This window comes from Podarcis erhardii (genome assembly GCF_964252035.2).
Source record: "Podarcis erhardii genome assembly, chromosome: 17".
NCBI classification, from domain to species: domain Eukaryota; kingdom Metazoa; phylum Chordata; class Lepidosauria; order Squamata; family Lacertidae; genus Podarcis; species Podarcis erhardii.
Genome location: NC_138515.1, coordinates 16,131,597 through 16,153,028, shown reverse-complemented (window position 1 = coordinate 16,153,028; position 21,432 = coordinate 16,131,597). Strand labels below are relative to the sequence as shown.

Sequence of the window (21,432 nt, the reverse complement as noted above, 5' to 3'; positions counted from 1 at the left end):
CAACCTCACTCCTCAAATCTTTTTATAAGGAGTGCAAGCCAGAAGAACATGGGCCACCAACTCAATACTGCCATCTCCACATGGCCGGTTCATGTCTACATTTCTGATATTTGCTTTACCTATTCTCCTTGAACTGTGGGTGACTTCCAATTAAGCTTTTCCACTTGCAGAAAAAGCTTTTGATACACACGAAGGGCCGTACGTAGTTCAGTGGCAAAACAGTCATTTCACATGCGGAGGGTCCCAATCCCGGGCATCTCAAGGTACGACTGGGAATGTGCCCTACCTGAAACCCTGGGGAGATGCTGACCGCCCATGGAGACAATAGTGAGCTAAATGCACTAATCATGGTTTGATTTGGTATAAGATGACTTCTTGTGTTGTTCATATGAAATGCCTACTGACATAGCAGGGTTAAGGGAACCTCCAAGACAGTGTGGAAGGGGCGCAGGGGGTTGCAGAAGGAAGGGGAAATTGGTTGAAACCACTTGTTAGTAGACACTTCTGTTCGATCAACCAGAATGGCAGCATTACCCTCTGTTTACAAAAGCTGTCAAGCAGATCCCTGGAATCTCACAGGCATGGCATCAAGGTGTTGGTTCTCATCTGTTGCCCCACCTTCAGATTGGTTAATCAAAGATATACCGCATTTACTCGAGTCTAATGTGCCATTTGGGACGCGGGTGGCGCTGTGGGTTAAACCACAGAGTCTAGGACTTGCTGATTGGAGCTATAGCTTTCAAATTACTGGGCAAGCATGCTTAAGCAGAACCAAGTGAAGGACAGAGAAAATACCACAAAAGGAGAGAGTGCAACAGTCGCAAAAGAAATGAAATTAAAAGAAAGAGACAGTAGGAGCAACATAAGAACCGTTGTAAAGGTTCAGCATTCTCATAAAATCCTCCATCATTTCCATGAAGAAGGATTTGTGAATCACAGACTTATATTATGGTCAAGGAGACACTTATTGTTCTAAAAAAACCCAAAACCTCCCTCTTCCACTTAATAATTCTGTTAAGAAATGTTCCTGGAACAGAAGTGAAGAAGGAAGTACTTCTGTCTATTTGTCAATGCTAAGAAATTTCATTGCTCAGCAACACAGATAAAACTTCTTAAAAAACAAAACACAATCAAGCAAACCTTGGGACAGTGTTCAAATTTCACAAGGTTTTCCAGTTAGGGAAAAACTGCAACAAGCTCAATTTAATAAGCAAGGTCTGCATTACATACCAATCACATAGTTAAGATCTTTTGCTAAAAAATTTCCCAGCATTTCAGTGGTTTTCAGAGAGATAAGATTCTGAAGACCTATTCCTATGGACAAATAACTGAAGGACAGAGGATCGATCTCTTTCCTAGCTCCATTGCAAGGAGATCTTATCACTTGATCATGTTGGCACTAGGCACTCTGGCAGAGAAGCTGTGTTTGAATTGCTGGGCCAGTGCTTTCCTCACAGCCCTTCTTCTATGCAAAAGGACAAATATGCAGTTACGGTAGGAGCTCCTCTACCTCCATTCTTCAGTGTCCTGGCTGGTTTGGTCCTACATCCCCTTAACTATAACCAGTACAAATTTGTATCACTCTCTTTTTAAAAAAATAATATATATATTTTTAATTTTAAAGAAGTTTTTATTATTAAAATAATTCAGCATTAATACACACTCATATTGCGAATATACAAGCATACAAACATACATTTCATACAATCCTTAAAAATGTTCAAACATACCTACACTCAATCCCACAGATAATTCCTTTTCCCATCACCATCCACCACCCCTCACCCCACCTTTGTGTTAGACTTCCAGTCTACTCCATTGCAATTTCTTTCCATTTCACCCCAGGTGTCACCACTGGGGTGTGTGTGACAAAATGCTGGGTGGCACTCACCATGGGGCCTGCAGTGCCCGAGCCACGTGTCTCTCCTGGGAGTGACACGGTGGCTTGAGCGCCCACAGGCTCCACTCTACCCTAAACGGTCCACCCACTACCTCCCCCTCAGCTGTAGGGCAGCTGAGTGGGAGGAGGCAGGCAGACTCCAGAGGCCCCATGGAGTGTCCTGCCCCGGCTGGCCCCACCTCGTGGGTGGGTGGCCCTGCCCCTGGTCGCAGGGCATAAGCGCAGCCCCAGGTGCCCGATTGGCTTGCTCCGCCGCTGTGGAGAGAATCCTGTCATTTCCTTGCACCCCAAGATCAACATAATTGCCCTGGTGCATCCGCCAGTATAGTGTGTTAATGGCTTATCCTGCACTGTTGCCAGAATTGTGACCGTGTCCCAGTACAAGGCTGTAGAGCTCTGTTCTATGTTCTTTATGGGGCGTTGCCTTGGCACACTGACTTCTACTGCCATGTGTCAGCATTTCAGTGTTTTAAAGGTAAAGGGACCCCTCACCATAAGGTCCATTCGTGGCCAACTCTGGGGTTGCGACGCTCATCTCGCTTTATTGGCCGAGGGAGCTGACATACAGCTTCCGGGTCATGTGGCCAGCATGACTAAGCCGCTTCTGGCGAACAAGAGCAGCGCAAGGAAAAGCCGGACTTAACACTTTGACGTGCTTTTGAACTGCTAGGTTGGCAGGAGCAGGGACCGAGCAACGGGAGCTGTTGCGGGGATTCGAACCGCCGACCTTCTGATTGGCAAGCCCTAGGCTCTGTGGTTTAACCCAAACTGCCACCCACGTCCCTTCAGTGTTTTAAAGGTCCCACTAAATTACTAAGATGTAGACCCAGAACCAGATTTCAATTGAGCAAGGCTTCCATTCTGAATGGTGTTGCGAGATAATAAGATATGTGTGCCTCTGCACATGTGCAAAGTTCCTTCTCTGCACAGAGTGACCAGCATTAGTCCCTCAAAACACCTGATATTAGGGAGAAGGTCAAAGGGTGTGCCTTTCAGGCAGGCTTGAACTCAAAGCAACTCTCTTTCAGAAATTAGCCACTGATGAAATCTGAAAGTCATCACTGAGTGTGAATCAGCAGTACTCCTCCTCCCTTTCTCAGAGCTTCTAGCAAGGCCCGAACAAGTCACCTAGCTATTAGAGGGAAACTGACAGAATCTATTTCTTCCTCCATTCCATTTAGCCCACACAATAAATTGGTCATTAAAGAGGATCAGCAAAAAAGCCTGGCCTGTTTTAACTGCCTGTGCCAACACTGCTCTATTTGATGATCAAACCATAAATCCTCTCTCTACAGTGATTGATTTCATACTGCATACTTGGCCAGTTCCCGAGGCAGACAATAGGTGCTTGTTGTGCTTGCATGAGATGTAGACTGCGGAGACAAAATACATGACCTCAAGCACACATGCCACGCTATTGAAGAGTGTGGTTACTACTTAACCAAGCGCCATCAAACATTAAAATGAGCTCTGCTCGAAGAGCACGTGCATTAAGAACTGATTCACACAACCACTTCGGTGTACAGTTCGGCAAAGCAGGTTGCTACGTATAATGTGGTTGTGCTTTGTGAACGTGTCAGCAGAATGATGTGGATGATCTGGAATTCAAAAGCAACCTGCACACAAACTAGGTTGCATGTGATGTGTAACTGATCAACTCACATAACCTAATATGAGGGGGGAATTCTAGTTTGCCTACATTACAGAACAATCACATTACCATCTCTTTGAAAACTGCATCACAACCACCTTGCAAATTTCAGACTAAGACAATCATTGTCTTCCCAGAAGATTGTGAGGATTTACACATGTCTTCTATGAATCACGACCCATTTCCTCCTTTAACTCTCATCTGATGACTATCAGGACAGGACGGAAACTTGACTTACTGAAGGATTTGTGAGGGCACCTGGCTTGATAGTAGTGCATATGAAAGGATCTAGAGGTCTTAGTGGACCACAAGCTTAACATGAGTAAACAGTGTGATGCAGCAACAAAAAAGAAAAGAAAAGAAAAGCTAATGCAATTCTAGACTGCATCAAGAGAAGTCTAGTGTCCAGATCAAGGGCCACCAAAACTAAAAAACTGAAGGAATGACCGCTGGATGTGGAGCACACTTCCATCCACAGACAAGCCACAGCTGTCTGAACATCATGCCCTCTATCTAACCTTTGGCTTTCTCAGTGGTCTGCCGTGCTCTGTCTGTGACCTTTGTCTCCTTCATTATACATTGTTCAAGGGGAAAATGAAGTGGTAGAAACAGGTGCCAAAATAACTTTGTACCTGCATTACCAACTCCTTCCTCATGCCCTTCACTTCACCCAACTCTACAGTTTTGTGATTCTATGATTGTTAAGTTCTGAATTAGAGGGACGCAGGTGGTGCTGTGGTCTAAACCACCGAGCCTCTTGGGCTTGCTGATCAGAAGGTTGGTGGTTCGAATCTGCGTGACGGGATGAGCTCCCGTTGCTCTGTCCCAGATCCTGCCAACCTAGCAGTTCGAAAGCATGCCAGTGCAAGTAGATAAATAGGTACAGCTGTGGCAGGAAGGTAAATGGTGTTTCCGTACACTCTGGCACTCGTCACAGTCCTCTGTGCGCCAGTAGCGGTTTAGTCATGCTGGCCACATGACCCAGAATGCTGTCTGCGGACAAATGCCGGCTCCCTCAGCCTGATGAAAGCAAGATGAGCGCCGCAACCTCATAGTCACCTTTGATTGGACTTAACCGTCCAGGGGTCCTTTTACCTTTCAGCTGTCCTAATTAGCTTGAAAAGATGAGTACTCCATTTAGCACCAGTCTTTGTCCTGCTTAGCAAACAATGCCCTTCATCACAGTCATCTCCTTCCACTTCACGCCAATGATCAGAACACTTTTCTTCCTTTCCTTGTGACATTTTTAATAATTCAGAATATGCAAACTTCTGCCTATTTACACATCCCCACAAAGACGTCTCAAATATCTCACACCGCAAAGCCACAGCTACTTTCTTGTAGAGGTATCTAGCAGGGTGCCCTGCAGATGTTGATGGACTGGACAACTGGAAATGGATACAATACAAGTCGGTTCCAACATCAAATTTGTAAGTAACATTATCTGTAAGAAGCACACTTATTCATGTATACAACTCTTCAGGTAAGCAAAAATTAACATGTCAGCAATTTCCAGCTTCTTAATTTCCCCACCTGAAGCCTAAGTAGTAAACCAGAAGTGTACATTACTGAGTTGTCATATTTTAAAATATTTACAAGTATCAATTAAAAGAAAAAAATCAAGCAAAACTTGGGATTTCTGTGAATAAAACATTTAAATCATGTTAAGTGCACCTTTATTAGGTACCTCCTCCATAAAAAAAAGTTTAAACACTTTTGGATGTTCACTTCATGTATAATTAATATGGCATACATTTTTGTTTTTGCTTTCTGAGCATGTAATCTGATGGTCCCTGGGAAGGAGTGTTGGGCCCATAGGATATATTGGATATCCCCTTCCAGCTTCAGAGAGTGAGATCCAGTACATTCATACCTTGGAAATCGAATGGAATCCGTTCCGGAAGTCCATTCAACTTCCAAAACGTTCGGAAACCAAAGCGCGGCTTCTGATTGGCTGCAGGAAGGTCCAAATCGGAAGCTGTGGAAGCCCCGTTGGACGTTCAGTTTCCAAAAATAGTTTGCAAACCGGGTTTTGTCACTTCCGGGTTCACAGTGTTTGGGAGCCAAAATGTTTGAGAACTAAGCTGTTCAAAAACCAAGGTATGACTGTACTCGATTTTCTCTTCCCACAGTTCTAATGCAGAACTTTAGCGTCATTAGGGACAAAAAGGGGACATGCCAGGGTACAGTTTGGGGTGTGTGCTGGTCATCACAAGGCGCTAGCATTTAGGATATGCTGTCGTGCCTTAACAGGATGGTTCTTTAAGCTTCCTGGGCGATTTACTTTCAGTTTATGCCTTCTGACTAAAGGTAAAGGGATCCCTGACCGTTAGGTCCAGTCGGGGCCGACTCTGGGGTTGTGGCGCTCATCTCACTTTATTGGCCAAGGGAGCTGGCGTACAGCTTCCGGGTCATGTGGCCAGCATGACTAAGCTGCTTTTGGCGAACCAAAGCAGTGCACGGAAACGCTGTTTACCTTCCTGCCGGAACGGTACCTATTTATCTACTTGCACTTTGACGTGCTTTCGTACTGCTAGGTTGGCAGGAGCAGGGACCGAGCAACAGGAGCCAACCCCGTCATGGGGATTTGAGCCGCCGACCTTCCGACTGGCAAGTCCTAGGCTCTGTGGTTTAACCCACAGCGCCACCTGCATCCCGGAGCTCTAAAATGTATTCACTTCTCAAAGGTTTGTTGTTATTCTGAAACAGCACAAGACATCTGCTTTCCACTTGGAAGGAAAACACTCCGAGTTCTTCCTTCCAGAAGCAAAACCAGAGTTTTGCTTGGTACATACAAGATAATAGCACTGGTGGCCAGGTGTGTCTCCTTTGAAGGGTATTTTATAACTGGGGACCCATGTCTGACAAGGTCCTCTCTCTGACCACCCCACCTCTGGCAGGGAGTTTACGTGAAGGAGGATCTCATAAGATGATTTTAGAGGATGGGCAAATTGATAGGGGATTAGGGACTCCTCCCCTCAACCCTGGCAATTCAATTTGGGAGGTTATTAGAGCATGGTTAGGCTATCCCTGTTGAGAACTCGTTGCAGTTGGTGAAGCAGCTGCATGTAACTGGCAAAAGACAAGAGCCCTCAGGAGAAACCCTGAGCTGAGAACCTGCTCTACAGTTGTGTAAATTTCAAAGTTTGAGCTTCCTAAAACCTGTTAAGGCACAATAATCTAGAAATAGAAGGTGAAGGAAATGCTTTGATATTACAGCGAACCAGGCAGAGGGCCTTCTCAGTAGTGGCACCCGCCCTGTGGAATGCCCTCCCATCAGATGTCAAGGAGATAAACAACTATCTGACTTTTAGAAGACATCTGAAGGCAACCCTGTTTAGGGAAGTTTTTAATGTTTGATGTTTTATTGTGTTTTTAATATTCTGTTGGGAGCCGCCCAGGGTGGTTGGGGAAACCCAGCCAGATGGGCGAGGGATAAATAATAAATAATAAATAATTATTACATTATATTCTTAAAATAGCATCAGTGTAAGACTTGAGAAATGTTACATTTGAAAGTCGTGGAAGTAAAGTTTTAAATGCTTAATGCTATTTTTTAACCAAACAGATTTTATTTACAGAAATAAGAATATATATATATATATATATGGTCTTACCTGTTATCATACTTGATATAATTAATGGCAATATGATTAGCTTGAGCATCCTCATCAGAACTTCTCCCGGAAAGGCGAAGTAAAATTTATCCAGATTGGAGAGATTTCCATATTCCCTCACGGCCACACCCAATCCAATGCCTAAGAAGTAACAGTGAAATACAAAACCAGATTTAGTATTGGGGGGGGAGGAATGAAATCATGTTTTGAATATAATTTTAATCAACATAAAGCAAATTATGACAGTGCTGGAAATGTTTGTTCTTCAAAAGTACAGTGGTACCTCAGGTTATAAACGCTTTGGGTTACAAATGCTTTGGGATACCAACTCCGCTAACCCAGAAATAATACCTCGGGTTAAGAACTTTGCCCCAGGATGAGACCGGAAATCGTGTGGTGGTGGCGCAGCGGCAGCAGGAGGCCCCACTAACTAAAGTGGTACCTCAGGTTAAGAACGGTTTCGGGTTAAGAACGGACCTCCGGAACGAATTAAGTACTTAACCCGAGGTACCACTGTATGTTATTCAAAGATGGCAGAAGGTTCCTTCAGGTGTACGGACCTGTGAGGCAACTCAACGATGGAAGCATTCTTCCTGTTGTTGTTCTCACTGGCTCATGCCTCACCTTGGAGCGTGCTCAAAAGTTACACCTAGCCACCAATCACATGGTTTGAAACAACCAGCGTCTCCTGAAACTGCCCCATTGTTCCAACCCATCAAATACGTTTTCTGCATGTGTCTATGCAACATAAAGTTTTGAAACGGAGCGGTCTGCTTATATACACAAAAATATAAAGAAAAGGAAATGAGTTGGGCTTCAGTTCTCTATGCTTTTGTTCTGGAGAGACATTTTCTCAAGAATGTTTCAGCCCAAACGTGAAGCTTTCAGATGAAGCCATCTGTCATCTGCCTTGGATAAAGAAAGACACATTCTTTCTTTCAGCGCTATTTCCTCATTGACATGCTAAATTTATTTTGTTTTAATGAAGTACGTTGTGCTACATGATGAAAAGGAAGCAACACAAAGCATCTCAGTGGTTTAAGGAAGCAGTCTAGCATGCGGTGACATTCTGTGTGATTTATCTTGCTCAGTATCACAGCAGGAATAAACTGAATCCTCTCCTTACATTCCCAGAAAATCATACTTTACTCAGAATGTCTGGTCTGCACATAGTAAATTTCAAATTATTATTATTGTATTTGAATATATAGCTAAAGGAAACAAATGTATATGAATACATGTTGTATGGTAGTTTCATAATAAACATTTTGGAATAGCTGGCCATATGTTAACCAGGTTTTCTACGTACAAATTCATTCCTAAAGTTGAGTCACCCTATTTTATAAGCACTTGCAGTCAGTCCAGGGAAAGGAAAGCAATGTCAAAAATATAACTGAAAACACTTAATGATATGTTGAGTGAAAATAACTTTCACACAAGGAGTTTCTCTTATTATTCTAGAGTGGATTTTGTTTTCTGATTGCTGCTCTTAGCATAGTTATAGGCACATTATCTCACACATGGCATAGCATGGTAGTTTTCAAACATGCTACCTTGTTGAAAACACTTTTAACCAAATTATTTACATTGCTCAGTTTCATTTGTAGTACAGTTTGTTCTAGTCTTTAGGATTTTTAAAAACTGAAAATCATTGTTTTTTAATGGTTTTTATGTAAACTTCTTAGAACTTTTTATTATATTTGGTTTTGTGGAGTATAGACCTAATCTCTTGGCTTATAAACTTTGTTTAAATGGAGAATGTGATGTGCAGCAAATGCAAAGCTCTCCTGTAGCAAGAAGAAGAAGAAGAAGAAGAAGAAGAAGAAGAAGAAGAAGAAGAAGAAGAAGAAGAAGAGTAGTAGTAGTAGTAGTAGTTTGGATTTGATATCCCGCCTTTCACTCCCTTTAAGGAGTCTCAAAGCGGCTAACATTCTCCTTTCCCTTCCTCCCCCACAACAAACACTCCGTGTGGTGAGTGAGGCTGAGAGACTTCAGAGAAGTGTGACTAGCCCAAGGTCACCCAGCAGCTGCATGTGGAGGAGCAGGGAAGCGAACCCGGTTCCCCAGATTACAAGTCTACCGTTCTTAACCAGTACACCACACTGGAGAGGGGCTATTTAAGCTCCTTTAAATCTGTAGTGAAAACACCCCAGGCAGGGGTGGAGGAAGGGGTGGGTGGTGGGTGCAGGCCGCCCTGGGTGTCGCCACTGAGGGGGGTGACAAAATGCCGGGCGGCACTCACTGCGGGGCCTGCAACGTGCCCGAGCCACACATCTCTTCTGGGAGTGACGTGGTAACTTGGGCGGCGCAGGCTCCATGCTGCCCAAATGGTCCGCCCGCTGCCTCTCTCCCAGCTGTAGGGTGGCTGAGTGGGAGGAGGCAGGCAGATTCCGGAGGCCCTGCGGTGTACCCTGTCCCTATGGGAGGCTCGCTCAGCCCCTGGGTGCGCCGCCCCAGAAGCCCAAGCGGCTTCCTCCACTGCTGACCCCAGGGAATACAGCTGCCAGTAAACAACTAACCTGTTAGCCCAGAAGTCGCAATAACTGTCAGCATTTTCATTCTCTCCCGTTGCTGGACGTGTGATTATTACATCACATGTCTGTGTTTACATTCCGTGCTTGGAAAGTGAGGGGAATGGAAGCCAGTTCTATCTCTTCCGTTGGATTGTACTTTTGTACTTTTTCTCTCTCTCTTGGAGAAGATGTGAGAGGAGACCATGGTTGCTTTGTCTTGTAAAGGTAAAGGGACCCCTGACCATTAGGTCCAGTTGTGACCGACTCTGGGGCTGCGGCGCTCATCTTGCTTCATTGGCCGAGGGAGCCGGCGTACAGCTTCTGGGTCATGGGGCGAGCATGACTAAGCCACTTTTGGCGAACCAGAGCAGCGCAGAGAAATGCCGTTTACCTTCCCACCAGAGCGGTACCTATTTATCTACTTGCACTTTGACGTGCTTTTGAACTGCTAGGTTGGCAGGAGCAAGGACCGAGCAATGGGAGCTCACCCAGTCACGGGGATTCGAACCGCCGACCTTCTGATCGGCAAGTCCTAGGCTCTGTGGTTTAACCCACACTGCCACCCGCATCCCTGCTTTGTCCTGTATATATTGCTTAATAAAATACTTAGACGTCACACCTCATAGCCTGAGCTTCCAGCTTTACTCTGCTGTTTGAGTGTGCATATATCTTCGGATATGTGTTGCTGCTGCACACCGGGACTGCAGAGTTATGAGCGTCCCGGGTTGCGCTCCAGAGGAAGATGTCCGGAGAAGTCTGTCTCAGTGAGGGCGCTGTGCGATGCCCCCCCATGTGTTCCAACAATGGTTATGGGCCCAGAGATGTAGAGATGGCCGTGTGCTTATCGGAGGACTGTCTCATTGATTGATGAGGTACATAGCTCTGAGTTCAGCGAGTGCTAATTGCTGGGAGTTGCGGCAAGATTTATTGCTGCTTTGGAATTTCCTGGCTACTTGTGGTAGGTTGGAAGGCTGGTGAATTAAACTTACATTGGAGGGATTTCCCCCCTTCGTTTTATTATTTTATTTTAAAATTATTATTATTATTATTATTATTATTATTATTATTATTATTATTATTATTACCTGCAGCATACTATGGTCAAAAGTGACTCTCTTTTGATGGTTGATGGTAATGGTTGATGATATTACGCACTATTAATATCACCAACCATTTAAAATGTTCTGGGCATTGCACAGCATATGAAATTATTAGGACTTTACTATGGAATCCCATGATTTCTGTCCCTGCATCTGTAAATTTGTCTCTAAAGCAAAGCAGACCTTCTGTGCTTTACACCCCAGTCATCTCTGTTTTTCAGCACACTGACACCATGTGCCTGTGATTCTTGAGCTGGAGGCGGCTTCCCTGTGCTGTGTTTTCTCTGTCATAATGGATCTTATGGCGACCATCAGATTTATAAATGTATGGAGGGAGCTCATCAGGGAATTCTGGCATTAAGGGCTTCCTGCTCTGGAAAATTACTGCCCTTGGCGAGTAATGAATATATATTACCGACAGAAGTACAAATAAAATTAGAGCTCAGTTTGTTTGTGAATTAAATCCTCACAATTCCGGATGGGAATTTGTTTTGTTAAATCTAAAACCTTTCTATACCAGATTCTTTTCAAAAAAATAAATAAATCCTGCACTTGCACCACTATTGACTGATCTGTTTTCAAATGCCATTACAGCCACTGGGGAGGCTTTTTCTATATTAGAAGTTTATAGCAAAACTAATGCACAGCTGTCAAGACATCTTGCAAAGAAGCACTGGAGTTTCAGGGATGTTGCATCTTCCAAGTACCACTGTAGGGTTGTTGCTATTCAGAATACTCTGTGGATCTTTTTATCCACAGAGTATTCTGAATAGCAACAACCCTACAGTGGTACTTGGAAGATGCAACATCCCTAAAAAGACCCAATATGGAGGCCAAATGGCCAAAATATTGGGAAATATTAGAAAAAGATGGAGACAATTGGAAACTGCAGAGTTTAGAGAAAATGAAGGATAAGGTGCGAGACTGGTTACATTATGCTCAGATCAAAGAAGTTTTTAAAAATGATAAAAAGTTAGGGTTCCAGGTGGAGAAATCGAAGTTAGAAACTGAATTGTTAGAACCAAAGACTAAGGTACTATCTAGAATGTATAACTTGCTGTTAAAATGGAATACACAAGACGAAATGGTTAAATCGGCTATGATAAAATGGGCACAGGACATTGGGCATAACATTATGTTTGAGGACTGGGAAAGGTTGTGGACCACTGGGCTGAACTTCACCGCATGTAATGCTCTGAAGGAAAATGTAATGAAAATGATATATAGATGGTACATGACCCCAGTTAAACTTGCCAAAATATACCATTCGTCTGATAATAAATGTTGGAAATGTAAAGAAAATGAAGGAACATTCTTTCACCTCTGGTGGACATGCCCTAAGGTGAAGGTCTTCTGGGAAATGATATATAATGAGCTGAAAAAGGTATTTAAGTATACCTTCACTAAGAAACCAGAGGCCTTCCTTCTGGGTATTGTCGGCCAGAAGGTGTTAAAGAAGGACCGAACATTCTTTATGTATGCAACAACGGCAGCAAGGATACTCATCGCAAAAAACTGGAAAACTCAAGATCTACCCACACTGGAAGAGTGGCAGATGCAACTGATGGACTATATGCAACTGGCCGAGATGACTGGCAGAATCCGTGACCTGGGAGAAGAGAAGATGGAGGAAGACTGGGAGAAATTCAAGAAGTATCTACAAAAACATTGTAATTTGGTTGAATGTTAAAAAGGATGCTAGATTATAAAAAATTGGCCACCACTAAATTAGATTTGAAATTTGACGATAAGTGAGACTAAAGAAAATATAAAATTTTTTGGAAGAAGTGCTAGATCATATTTGAATGTGTGGACATGAGATTGTAAACAAGTTGATAATTTGTTTGGAAAAAACTTTTAACGATGTAAATGGGAGCGGGAGACGCGAGGGAGTCCAAAGAAGTGATGAAATTATGTCTGTGATAGAAGTAAGATTGTTTATTATTTGTGCATTTATATTTAAAAACTTTAATAAATATTTATAAAAAAAAAACAAAAAAAAACAGAATACTCTGTGGAGTGTGGTTGCTCGAATGATATAGAAACTCACTGGATAATGCCTGTTGAAAGGTTCATACGTGCTTCCACAAATGTGTAAGGGCAGTGCCAGATTTACGTATAAGCTAAACAAGCTACTGTATAACTTAGGGCTCCACTCTCTTGGGGCCCCCCAAAAAACTTAAAGGAAAAAAACCTGAATGTACATTTCCAAAATATAAGATAAAAAACAAACAAAATAAAACCTACATACAGCAATAGTGTTTTGTGTTGTGTAGGCTCCTATGCTGTAAGCAATGGGCCCCACCTGCTAGCCCGCTCCCTAAAATATCACCGGTTTGCTCATTTCTATAGATAGGGTGCCTACATTCTGTATGAACTTTGCATTCTGCATGGACTTTACAACAATTACTTTGATAAAATACATATTTTGCTATGTGCAAATGGCTTTAGATACATTAGGCCCATAAATTACCATATAGCATATATTCAACACACAAAAAAGTGACAATTTGTTGTAGACAAAGGATGGCTGGACATATAAAGGGTCCCATTACCTTCAGTAGCTTAAAGGTAAAGGGACCCCTGGCAGTTAAGTCCAGTCACGGATGACTCTGGGGTTGCAGCGCTCATCTCACTTTACTGGCCAAGGGAGCCGGCGTTTGTCCGCAGACAGCTTCCGGGTCATGTTGCCAGCATGACTAAGCTGCTTATGATGAATCAGAGCAGCGCACTGAAATGCCGTTTACCTTCCCGATGGAGTGGTACCTATTTATCTACTTGCACTTTGACGTGTTTTCGAACTGCTAGGTGGGCAGGAGCAGGGACAGAACAATGGGAGCTCACCCCGTCGCGGGATTCGAACTGCTAACCTAACTGCAAGTTAGGTAGGTTTCACTTTAAATGCAAACTGAATTGAATTCCTTCCCTACCTCTACTTATGACTCTACCACTGATGACTGTAGTAGTTCTTACAACATCTGCACCAGGTCCTGAACATAATGCAATTGCTCAGTCTGCCAAGAGAGGAAATAGAATTTGCAATGGAGTTGCAATTTCTTGGTTTCATCCAGTGTGAAATCTTCACATTAGCGCCGTACTTAATGTCAAGACCAGGCATAGGCAAACTCGGCCCTCCATATGTTTTGGGACTACAACTCCCATCATCCCTAGCTAATAGAACCAGTGGTCAGGGTGATGGGAATTGTAGTCCCAAACCATCTGGAGGGCTGAGTCAAGATTAATGGAAGTTTGGATTTCCCAGAGTAGATGTTTACTTCCTTTCTTCCATTCCACTGACCAACACTGCTAGCTTGCTGCAGTCATTGTGGACAAAAGCTTTGCCCTGACTCTTAATGGGGAAACATTCTGTCAAGACAAAGAAGCAGCTGAATTATACAGTTCACAGTAGTTCAGGCTTCCTCAACCTCGGCCCTCCAGATGTTTTGAGACTACAGTTCCCATCATCCCTGACCACTGGTTCTGCTAGCTAGGGATCATGAGAGTTGTAGGCCAAAAACATCTGGAGGGCTGAGGTTGAGGAAGCCTGCAGTAGATTATGTATATTAGTTGTATACAGTTTAGCTACTGCACTGCTGCTTACTCAAAGCTTGGTTGCAAAGGTTTTGAAAGGTTCCACGGAAGCATTCTTTTCTTTTTTCTTTTTTACTTAATAATTTAATTATTTTTAAGATCCTCAAGCAAATTAAGTCCCAAAACATCAAAGAGCATTTGATTGAACTGAGGAAGGATGGAATTGTATTTTGTAATTTACCTTGAAAAAAGTGTGATTACACTTTCAGCTATGAAAAGGTTTCTAATTGAAATGTTGTTGTCATATATTTCCCCCCACCCCCCAAAAAAATAAAATTAAAATTGCACACAAGGGCATGTCCTTGTACCAAAAAAAGCAATTTAACTGGTTTCTTTGAAGTATGACACGCTTTATCATCCCAAATACCAAAAATACACTAAGCATAGCAGTTATCCTTAACAATGTTCTGAAGTACTGAAGTATAGCAGTACATATTGATCTTAATATAATGCTATATGGAAAAGCTATTTTCATACCCAGACTATTCTTCATTAACCCATACCCACAATTTTGGCCTTTAATTGCCCCAATTCTTTGCTAAATTGAGACAATTTTATGATGTCCATACATTTCAATTCTAATAGATCTTCATGCTTCCTTTAAAAGAGCTATTAGAATTCAAATGTATGGACATAAAATTGTTTATATACATTAAAATTTCATGCTATGAGTTTCTGGAAAATTTACCAACATGTTTTTTTTAAAATAATGTTATCTTTTCACAACCATTACTTATCTAAAGTAGACTTCTTTAGGAAAATGTAAAACTAAAATGACTTCCATGTGAAATATACAGCTGCTTTAGAAATAAAGTAACTTGCAAACAAACAGTGAAGAAACAACAAATTTGCCAGTAGATTCTATTTGTATGTTTTATTTTAAATCATGGTCAGTGGAGAATGGTTAAAATCTCTAAATTTCTCCCTGCAGGAAAGCAGTGGGGGAGATCAAAATATGAGCATTGCATGTGTGAATTGGCCTTCTGGATCAAATCCTGAATGTACAAATCTCAGAAAAGTACCTGAACTGTAGCCAAGATCCAAATAATTATGAAACTCATCCCAGAATTCCAAGGTGTACCCCCCCCCCACACAACAAACGACAACCTCCAAGGTCACCTGATAAGATTCTGAAGGAGTTTGTCCTATGGCACAGGGATGAGTTATTCAAAGTAAAATGAGCAAGAATTTACAAAGGATGTATTCAAACCTCTCATGCTCAGATCCTGAGCCACGTATGCAGAGTCCAATGGATGACTTGCTTTGTCAAATGATATAAAAATTACTCCAGAGACACTCCTCTCCCCCAAAGAAGGTAAAAGACCCCTGGGCGGTTAAGTCCAGTCGAATTCTCCCCACAACAGGTGTCCTAAAGTCAGTGCCAGATTTACATATAAGCTAAACAAGCTACAGTTTAGGGCCCCACTATCTTGGAGGCCCCCCAAAAATTTAAAGGGAAAAAACCCCCTGGATGTACATTTCCAAAATATAAGATAAAAAACAAATAAAATAAAACCTACATACAGCAAAAGTGGTTTGTGTTGTGTAGGCTCCTATGATATAAATAATGGGCCCCGCCTGCTAGCCGGCTCCCTAAAATATCACTTCTTCTTAATTGTATTTCAGTTCAACAGTTACTTTGAATAAATACATATTTTGTTACGTGCAAATGGCTTTAGATACCTATTAGGTCCATAAATTACCATATAGCAGTGGCGTAGCGTGGGGGGTGCAGGGGGGGCCGGCCGCACCGGGCGCAACATCTGGGGGTTAGGGAAATCCACGGGTTAGGGGGCGCAAATCCACGGGTTAGGGGGCGCAAATTACTTGCCTTGCCCCGGGTGCTGATAACCCACGCTACGCCACTGCCATATAGCATATATTCAACACATTTGGTGTAAACCACAGAGCCTAGGGCTTGCCAGTCGGAAGGCCAACGGTTCGAATCCCCGCGACGGGGTGAGCTCCCATTGCTCGGTCCCTGCTCCTGACAATGTAGCAGTTTGAAAGCACGTCAAAGTGCAAGTAGATAAATAGGTACCGCTCCGGCGGGAAGGTAAACGGCATTTCCATGCGCTGCTCTGGTTTCACCAGAAGCGGCTTAGTCATGCTGGCCACATGACCAGGAAAAACTGCCTGCGGACAAACGCCGGCTCCCTCGGCCAGTAAAGCGAGATGTGCGCCGCAACCCCAGAGTCGTTCGCAACTGGACTTAACTGTCATGGGTCCTTTACCTTTTAAATATGTATACAAAGTCCAGATGCATGCTCCTTTGCCTTTCTAGATCAGTTCTGAGAATACGCGAAACTAGAGCCTAGACACATTCAAAAGTAGTTCCATATTTCTAAGCAAGTGTACACTGAACTGTAAGGCTCACCTTTTGCTATTCCTGCTGGTTAAAGGAGCAATTCTAACAATGGAAAGCCAGCTTAATGACCCTGTCTTAATTTAAGTCAGCCTAAGAGAAGACTCCCTGGAAAAGATCCTGATGTTGGGAAAGATGGAGGGCACAAGGAGAAGGGGATGACAGAGGATGAGATGGTTGGATAGTGTTCTCGAAGCTACCAGCATGAGTTTGACTAAACTGCAGGAGGCAGTGGAAGACAGAAGTGCCTGGTGTGCTCTGGTCCATGGGGTCACGAAGAGTCGGACACGACTACCGGTAAACGAGTAAACAACAACAACATGGCAAGCCAGATCCAAACCCCATTCGGGAGCAAGGCTACTGCCAACCAAGAGAGCCCAACCCCATTTTGAGGGAAGCCTTAAAACACAGTGGTACCTCGGGTTACATACGCTTCAGGTTACAGACTCCGCTAATCCAGAAATAGTACCTTGGGTTAAGAACTTTGCTTCAGGATGAGACCCCATCAGCTAAAGTGGTACCTCAGGTTAAGAACAGTTTCAGGTTAAGAACGGACCTCCGGAATGAATTAAGTACTTAACCCGAGGTACCACTGTAATAGCCTTAAACAAGCCGTAAATTAAGAGTGTGACTTACAGCACCCCTTTTTTTGCTGGCATCAGTTCTGCTGGACTGCTAGGCCACATGCTTGAGAAGAACAGAGTTAGGGTCCCTATGAAGTCTCTTCCCTGCCTGTCCCTGTCCCCAACATGCTTTCCTAGGGACTTAACACCACCTCGATCCAGTCAGCTTTGGGTCGGCTGGCTGAGCGCCGTCTGAGCCAAGACGAGCATTTTGCACCAGTGCATCTCCAGCTAAGCTAGGGTTGGGGACTTAAACCACTGCAGCCTCAGCTGACTGAGCCAGAGATCTTCTGCAGCCTAACTCACTGGTGGATCTTGGGTCAAGGTTGCACCCTAAATCCCCAATCAGACTAGGATGTAGGAGACCAGGGTTCAAATCCTCAGTCAGCCATGAATCTCCCTGAATGACCTTGGGCCAGTTGCCCTCTCTCAGCCTAACCTACGACACACAGTTGCTGTGAGGATGAAATGAAACCCACTGAACTATTTGGAGGAAATAAATGTGGGATATGGAAGTGAGAGCTGGACCATAAAGAAGGCTGATCGCCGAAGAATGGATGCTTTTGAATTATGGTGCTGGAGGAGACTCTTGAGAGTCCCATGGACTGTAAGAAGATCAAACCTATCCATTCTTAAGGAAATCAGCCCTGAGTGCTCACTGGAAGGACAGATCCTGAAGCTGAGGCTCCAAGAATTTGGCCACCTCATGAGAAGAGAAGACTCCCTGGAAAAGACCCTGATGTTGGGAAAGATGGAGGGCACAAGGAGAAGGGGATGACAGAGGACGAGATGGTTGGACAGTGTTCTCGAAGCTACCAGCATGAGTTTGACCAAACTGCAGGAGGCAGTGGGAGACAGGAGTGCCTGGAGTGCTCTGGTCCATGGGGTCACGAAGAGTCGGACACGAGTAAACGACTAAACAACAACAAACGTGGGATATAATTGTAACACTAAAGTAAACAAACTTACTTCAAAAGGAATTTATATGCTCGCAATATTTATATTGATTTAATTTCTTCACGAAAAATAGCACTGCTGTTTGTCTTTTTACGGCACCATGACTTACTTGCGGAATACTGAGGTTGTGGGAAACCAGTATTGAGAGAAATGGAGAGGGAAGAGGCATGTTTGTCTCTAGTATTAATTTGCCCACATCATTATGAAATGCACTGAACGGATGGCATTTAACAAATATTAATATTGCATGAGAATGATGTTGGTTGGATAAGCGTGATTTACACTTCTAACAGCCAGAGTAATACCAATAACTGAATGCAGTCAAGTAAATGAGATTACTGAAATGAATTATTTAACAAATCCTGGCTGGAAATAATCACCAAGGGTGCTTTATACTTTCTGACAGTGAGGCAATTCGTGCTGGATTGAGAGTGTACAGCCTATATACAAAAATAGTTGTCTGTTTCTAGTTTTTAAAAAATACACAGAAATAACTTCACATACTAGAGGTGTCTTGGGAGATTTAAGAAAGAGAATGGGGATTATTCTTCCTGGAAGGAAGGGAAACAGAGGCTGCAGTGCTTTTCGCATTTATTTGGGAGTGAGTTCCATTTAACACTGCTTTGAGGGGGTTTTCTACAACCAAGCAGTATATAACTTTTATCAAACAAACAAACAAACAAACAAATAAATAAATACAGAGCCACCTACATCTGAGTACAGGTGGTTAGGCTCTTCTGCAATCCTAAACCTACTTGACAAGTAGCAAGTTCCTTTGAACTCAGCAGGGTTTATTTGCAAGTAAATATAATGTAAATCAGGCTACACAGCTCCTATGCGGCATTCACAGAATGATCATCTTTCCCTTACTTCAGTTATGATCCTAATAAGCTTTACTTGGAAGCAAACATTTCTGAAATGAGCCTCCTTTCCAAGATTACTAGGATCATGCGGGGCCAGGTACTAGTATAGGGCAAGTCAATGATTGCTGAGATGAAGAACGATTTAATGATCTGCAGTGGGGCTAGACCTGGGCAATCAGCTCTCCTTAAGGTTTCCTCTTTTCTTAAAATACTTGCCAAGTCTGGTTGAACTTAGTGGGACTTACACCTGAGAGCCACGGTGTTTTAATTTTATCAGCATTCTATAGACGCTCAACGAATGCCAGATCAGCACATAAACATTAGTACCATTTCATCACAGTGGCAAAGATTTGCTCACTGCCAGCTCTTTCCTTTATTGCAACAGGGCTGAGGAAACCTCCATCCACCCCACAAAGAACAAATCTGCATCTGTTTCCAGGGAGATATTCATTCTTTTGGAAAGGGCTCTCCTCGAGGAAAACACCTATCCCACCATCATCATTTATATTTGAGGGGTGTATGTGTGTGTACTAGGTATTATTAAGCTCAGCTGGGGGTTTGGCAAAGAGCTTAGAAGAGATAGACTGCAATCCTGCCCAAATGATAGCAGGGGTCCTTTATAAGTCCTGGAACCAATCCCAGCTGGGTTACCTTTCTAGGATGCTCATAATACAACGCTACATTTCTCCCATGGTGGCTGAACATTTGTTTAGCATGTCTGTCTGTCTGTCTGTCTGTCTGTCTGTCTGTCTGTCTGTCTGTCTCTCTCTCTCTCTCTCTCTCTCTCTCTGTGTGTGTGTGTGTAGAGCCATAGCTATGGGGGGGGGGAGCCAGATTTTTTTTTCCCCCTGTGTGAAGCCTCCAGAGGGAAACCATTGATGCTCCCAACATGTGTGTACGCAAATGCGCATGGGGTGTGTGTGTGTGTGCCAAGCTGGGTGAAATAATGCCTTGTTTCGCCCCTGTTGTGTCTATCTATCTATCTATCTATCTAATCTTCTTTGTTCCTATATATACACGTCTCTCTGTGTGTATTCACATATACAGACAGACAGACATGCTAAGCAAGAGGAACTATTTCTTGTCATTTTCTATTTTCCTGCTTACAACCCCACCTTAAGGAAGACTACTGAACACGGCTGGAAGGAGGCAGACTTGACCCAGAGCAGCCGCCAAGAATTCCCTCCAAAGGGAAGGGTTGCCTTTCCCCCCGAATGATGAAAGAGGTTTCCACGCGCCCCCGCGACGCTCCAGCTTCCTTCGCCTGCCTGCCTGCCTGCCTGCCTCCCTCCTTCCCTCCCTCCTTCCTTCCTTCCTTCCTTCCTTCCTTCCTTCCTTCCTTCCTTCCTTCCTTCCTTCCTTCCTTCCTTCCTTCCTTCCTTCCTTCCTTCCTTCCTTCCTTCCCCCTCTTCTTCCCTTGCCCGCCAACTCACCCAGCACCACGGCGAGGATGGTGGCCAGGAGGAGCCAGTTGTTCTTCAGGAAGCGCCTGCAGTTGAAGCCCCTTTTCCGGGCGAGCTCCTTCGCCATGGTGGCTCGTGGTGATGGTGGTGGGAGAAAAGACGCACGGGAAGGAGAAGGAGGCCGGAGGGATGCGCACCGGGGCTAGAGACGAGAGACACGCGCGCAAGAGACGGAGGCAGAGAGAGGAGCCGGCGGGTCCTTCCCTCAACGGCAGAACGGCTCTCGCTCGCTCGCGTTCGGCCGGCTGCTGGTTTCGCTGGAACGCGCGCGCGTATGGATAGAGAGAGGACGGGGACGGTGCGCCTTCGTCACGCTGCAGGGTCTCTCGCGTCTCCTCCTCCTCCTCTCGCCGCCGCTGGTGCTGGTGCTGCTACTGGCGGAGTCTGCCTGGCTCTGCGGCTCCGAGATAGCCTGGCGGAGAGGAGGAGGAGGAGGAGGAGAGGTGTGGTGCTGGCGGTGCCTCTGCGCGTGTGTGGCTGGAGAGCAGGGCGCGCTCTGTCTCTGTCAGGCGCATCCAAAACACTTGGCACAAGACGCTGCGCGCACGGAGCCCTCTCTCTCTCTGAGTCACTTTGCATAACCACACGGCCCTTGGGGGGGGAGGGGGCACCTTAGGGTGCCCTCCCTCAGCGAGCGGCGCTTGCGCTTCCTCCTCGTGCCCACAGGTGCCAACTTCCTGTGCTCCCCGGGGTGCCCGAGGAGCACCCACAAAAATGCTCCATGAAAGGGCCGCCGGGTACAGGGTGGCGGGGCAAGCAGGCCCTCCTGCCCACAGGGCTGTGGCTCAA

The 21,432-nt window shown here is 44.3% G+C and overlaps 1 protein-coding gene and 1 long non-coding RNA gene across 3 annotated transcripts in view; one reads left to right on the top strand and one right to left on the bottom strand.

The window, feature by feature from the left end:
• SLC1A1 (solute carrier family 1 member 1) overlaps positions 1 to 21,112 on the bottom strand; it is a 38,537-nt gene extending 17,425 nt beyond the window's left edge. Inside the window, exons 1-2 of one of the 2 annotated variants that reach the window (XM_081845247.1) lie at positions 20,614 to 21,112; positions 7,169 to 7,309 (exon numbers count right to left, since the gene is read on the bottom strand). In XM_081845247.1, the coding sequence (XP_081701373.1) occupies positions 7,169 to 7,309; positions 20,614 to 20,710 (238 nt within the window). In that variant the 5' untranslated portion in view covers positions 20,711 to 21,112. Of the gene's footprint in view, positions 1 to 7,168; positions 7,310 to 9,687; positions 9,731 to 20,613 lie in introns of those variants that run through there. The other variant, XM_081845248.1, reaches the window with a different exon arrangement.
• On the top strand, positions 9,761 to 11,344 carry LOC309332578. Its single transcript, XR_014152196.1, has 2 exons — positions 9,761 to 9,906; positions 11,003 to 11,344. It is a non-coding gene; the product is annotated as an uncharacterized lncRNA (long non-coding RNA).
• Positions 21,113 to 21,432: the final 320 nt, after the last annotated feature.